The sequence below is a fragment of the Apium graveolens genome, chromosome 6, assembly GCF_009905375.1.
Source record: "Apium graveolens cultivar Ventura chromosome 6, ASM990537v1, whole genome shotgun sequence".
Lineage (NCBI taxonomy): Eukaryota > Viridiplantae > Streptophyta > Magnoliopsida > Apiales > Apiaceae > Apium > Apium graveolens.
In genome coordinates, this window is record NC_133652.1 from 132,621,311 (window position 1) to 132,624,792 (window position 3,482).

Consider the following 3,482-nt stretch of genomic DNA (forward strand, 5'->3'; position numbering starts at 1 on the left):
TTGAAACCCAGTCTCTACGTTTTCGAACCTGTTCATAATTTACGCTATAGTTCCGGAACTAACCTTAGATACCCTTATTAAGCGCACAAGTGTGCAACTTTAGATACCTATTAAGGGCGTGCAATTATTGAACTTTAGATGCCGACCACTGGAAAGTGTGGTATATGAGAATAAGAATAAGAATTAGATGCCGGCTGCTGGCAAAGTGTGGTCGTAGATCAAGATTGTGGTGTTTATATGAATTATCGTTTCGTTCTGTTTTATTCTGTTCTGGTCTGTTATAAAATATGCTCTGTTCTGTTTTTAATTCTGAATTTTAATATATAAAACTTTGGATTGGATTTATTTTAGAAAATATTTTACAAAATTATTATTGTTTTGAGGGAAATCGTTTTATTAAAACACCCATTGTTTTCCGGTTAAATAGTTAGTCAATTTGTACTTGCTGAGTTTTGTAGCTCACCCCTTTCAATTTCAGGTTTCGTTTAAGAGTTCGAGTTGGATAGCATTGAAGTTCGAGGACTTAGAATTAGAGTTGATTGACTTTTTGGGCTTCCGTTAGCTGCGCTTTTGTAATAGTCTCCTTTGTAATTGAATTTTGGATTAGTAAATTGTATTTTATTTTAGTTTTGATTTAGAATTAATAGTCCGGAAGTGCGGGTTGTTACAACTCCTCTAAAATCCCCACAAATAAAATGAATAATAATTATGCAGTTATTTCCTTAAAAAAAATGTGTAGTACCGATCTTAAATTAGTACGTTTTGGGACATATAAAATTATTACAATGGTTCGTATGAAATGGGATGGAGAGTTTTTTTCCGTTCTTTTGAAGTCAAATTACAAACATTTTATACAATTCATACTCATAATCATTAAATATTGTCATTTGCAAAGGTAAATACAAGTATGCTAGACGACTTTAGATGGTGATCACATGACATCTTAAACTAACATAACAGAGATCTAGTTGTACGTTGTTTGAAGTTTCAAGTAATTTGTTTTTACACGACAGTCGAACAACAAATTATTCCTCCTGCTAACGTATTGATAATATATTATATCAACTAAAATATATTCTAATACAATTCTGAACGTAAAAGACCTAGGGCAAATGTATGGATGATTAAACAAAAGCACACAAACAATACTATAATGCAAAGTGGTACAATTTTAACAATTAGCACGAGTGTGCGTCAACATGAAAGCTGCTATATATATGAGCTACCTACTTTTGAGAATCTTCTGTTTGGAATGCTTCAGCTGCACCGGTCAGCATGCTTTATATATATTCCAGTTGGCTTTTGTTGACCAATTAACTCGTGTTTGTGTACTCACTGAGTTTGTATCAAACTGAATCCACCGTCACAAAATTGTGAACCAGTAACCCATGTGTCTACGTAGACTCGAATTCTCAACGTGCCGTTTGTTGGCTAACTCAATGTTGCATCAGCTAGTATTTCCCTTAGCAACAACTTTTTGCTTGAAATATCAACTTGGTTATTAGCTTCATGTGCTGCACAAACTATAGTTGTAGTTTTGTAACGCTTGGTGCCGATTTTTCGTCGCTTCTTCAGAAGAAAAATTATACCTGGAAAAAACGATGTCATCCATATAGGAAATCGAGTTGGCTCCACTAGACAATTTTGTATATCCGTTACGATTTCTGATATTGTTGGCCGATTGTATGGTTTTGCTGAAATGCAACGTAAAGCTATATTTACAACATGCAGTATCATCGGTTCCATGTACCGCGGCAAGGTAACTCGTTTGTCACAAATTTCTAAAACTCTATTTTCCTTAATTAGTAACGTTGCCCAATGAACTATTGTAGCAGGAACCCTAGTTACATCAATAGCTTTGGTGCAACTTATAATCTCCAGCAATACTACACCAAAACTGAACACATCATTTTTTGAACTTAGTTTGTTTGGTGAGGTGTAACAAGGGTCTAGGTACCCTATGGTTCCTGCCGGTCGACTCACCGAGTTAACTCGTTGACTCGACTGGTCGCTGAACATTTGGATTGCTAGTCCAAAATCAGCCAACTTTGCATCCCAAAGTGCATCAAACAAAATATTTGAAGTCTTGATATCCCTGTGGATAACTAAAGGCTTGGTATCATGAAGAACTTGTACTGCTCGGGCAATTTGAATGGCGATTTCGATACGTTTAGGCCATGTTGGAGGTGTAGGTGTAAAGTGAAGCAAATCATGAAGTGTGCCATTAGGCAAATATTCCATGACCAAAACTTTGTTACCAAACGAGTCATGGCTCATTCCAAGAATATTGATCAAATTACTAGAAGATTTTGGTAGAGTTGACAATATACGTACTTCATTATCAAGCTTGGAATTGTCTTGAAGCTTTTGAAGCCCTAGTGATTGCTTCTTTATAGCGACGATTCTTCCATCACTAAGAACACCTTTGTAGACACTTCCATGACTTCCTTTACCTATAAGATTAGTTGCAGAGAAGTTCTGAGTGGCTGCTTCAAGTTCTTGATATCTAAACTCATACATCTCCTTGTGTAATCCTTTTCAACCTATACTTTGCTAGCTATGTATGCTTATTCATAGTTAATTTGCATGGACAAACAAGATGTTATAGACTTATAATTTTATGATTCATGAAGTTTAATAATGGAAAAGGATTGGTTAGTTAATGATAGTGGAGAACAAGAATATAAGATATGCATAAAAAATAAAGCAAGTGAAACAATAAAAAAGAAAAAGCAGGAGAAAAAGCAAGAGAAGATATTGGAAATATAAAAGTGAAGAGCATCTCCAAGCTCAAGAACATGGATATGTGAGGAGGCATGAGATGCTCTTAAGTTTTTCTTAAAAATCAATTAATTAAGGTAATTTTTGTTTTAGGGGCAAGAATATTAAGAAAATATATGGGACAAAAGAGAGTTGCATATCTGTAAAAATTGATAATGAAATACTTTTATCAGAAAAAGTAGTGAGAGGCTTTTTCACATGGACAGACAATAGTGAAAATCAAATGTTGATGATAACTTCTTTTTGAGTGTGATGTCGGGATATGAATCATCTGCCACAACCCCAAAAATTCTTACAGGGATTTCCACCTAACTTATATAGAAACAGCTTGTTTTTTTATAAATAATCTAGATTAGTTTTTGTTTTTTTTATATATGATTTCAAGGAACTTTAGATTAATAAAAATGAAAAGCCCTACCAAATAAAGCATAAATTAACGTGGTTTATAAATTATACGATGTTCTTGTCGATTTTGCTTTTCCAGATCTCGAAAATGCTTAATAAATATCTTGAAATGTTTTATTGTTCAGATAAATTATTGAATGCAGGAAAATAATAATTACACATATTTGAAGAATTTTTTTAGTGTGTGGTCATGGAACACATGCTAAAAATTAGTGATTGACTAGGTATCCATAAAATATTGATAGATAGTTTATTAATAATGATGGACCTTACATGCATAAAAAAATTTATCAATA

At 33.5% G+C, this 3,482-nt stretch overlaps 1 protein-coding gene across 1 annotated transcript; it reads right to left on the minus strand.

Annotated features, from left to right (window-relative positions):
- Window positions 1–984: 984 nt before the first annotated feature.
- Window positions 985–2,991, minus strand: LOC141663761 (serine/threonine-protein kinase-like protein At5g23170). Its single transcript, XM_074469573.1, has one exon. The coding sequence runs from the start codon at window positions 2,518–2,520 to the stop codon at window positions 1,432–1,434; it is 1,089 nt and encodes a 362-aa protein (XP_074325674.1). The 5' UTR covers window positions 2,521–2,991; the 3' UTR covers window positions 985–1,431.
- Window positions 2,992–3,482: the final 491 nt, after the last annotated feature.

Bases quoted from the DNA above. Each gene is read 5' to 3' on its own strand.
- LOC141663761 (XM_074469573.1), bottom strand. From the start codon at position 2,520: ATGTATGAGTTTAGATATCAAGAACTTGAAGCAGCCACTCAGAACTTC.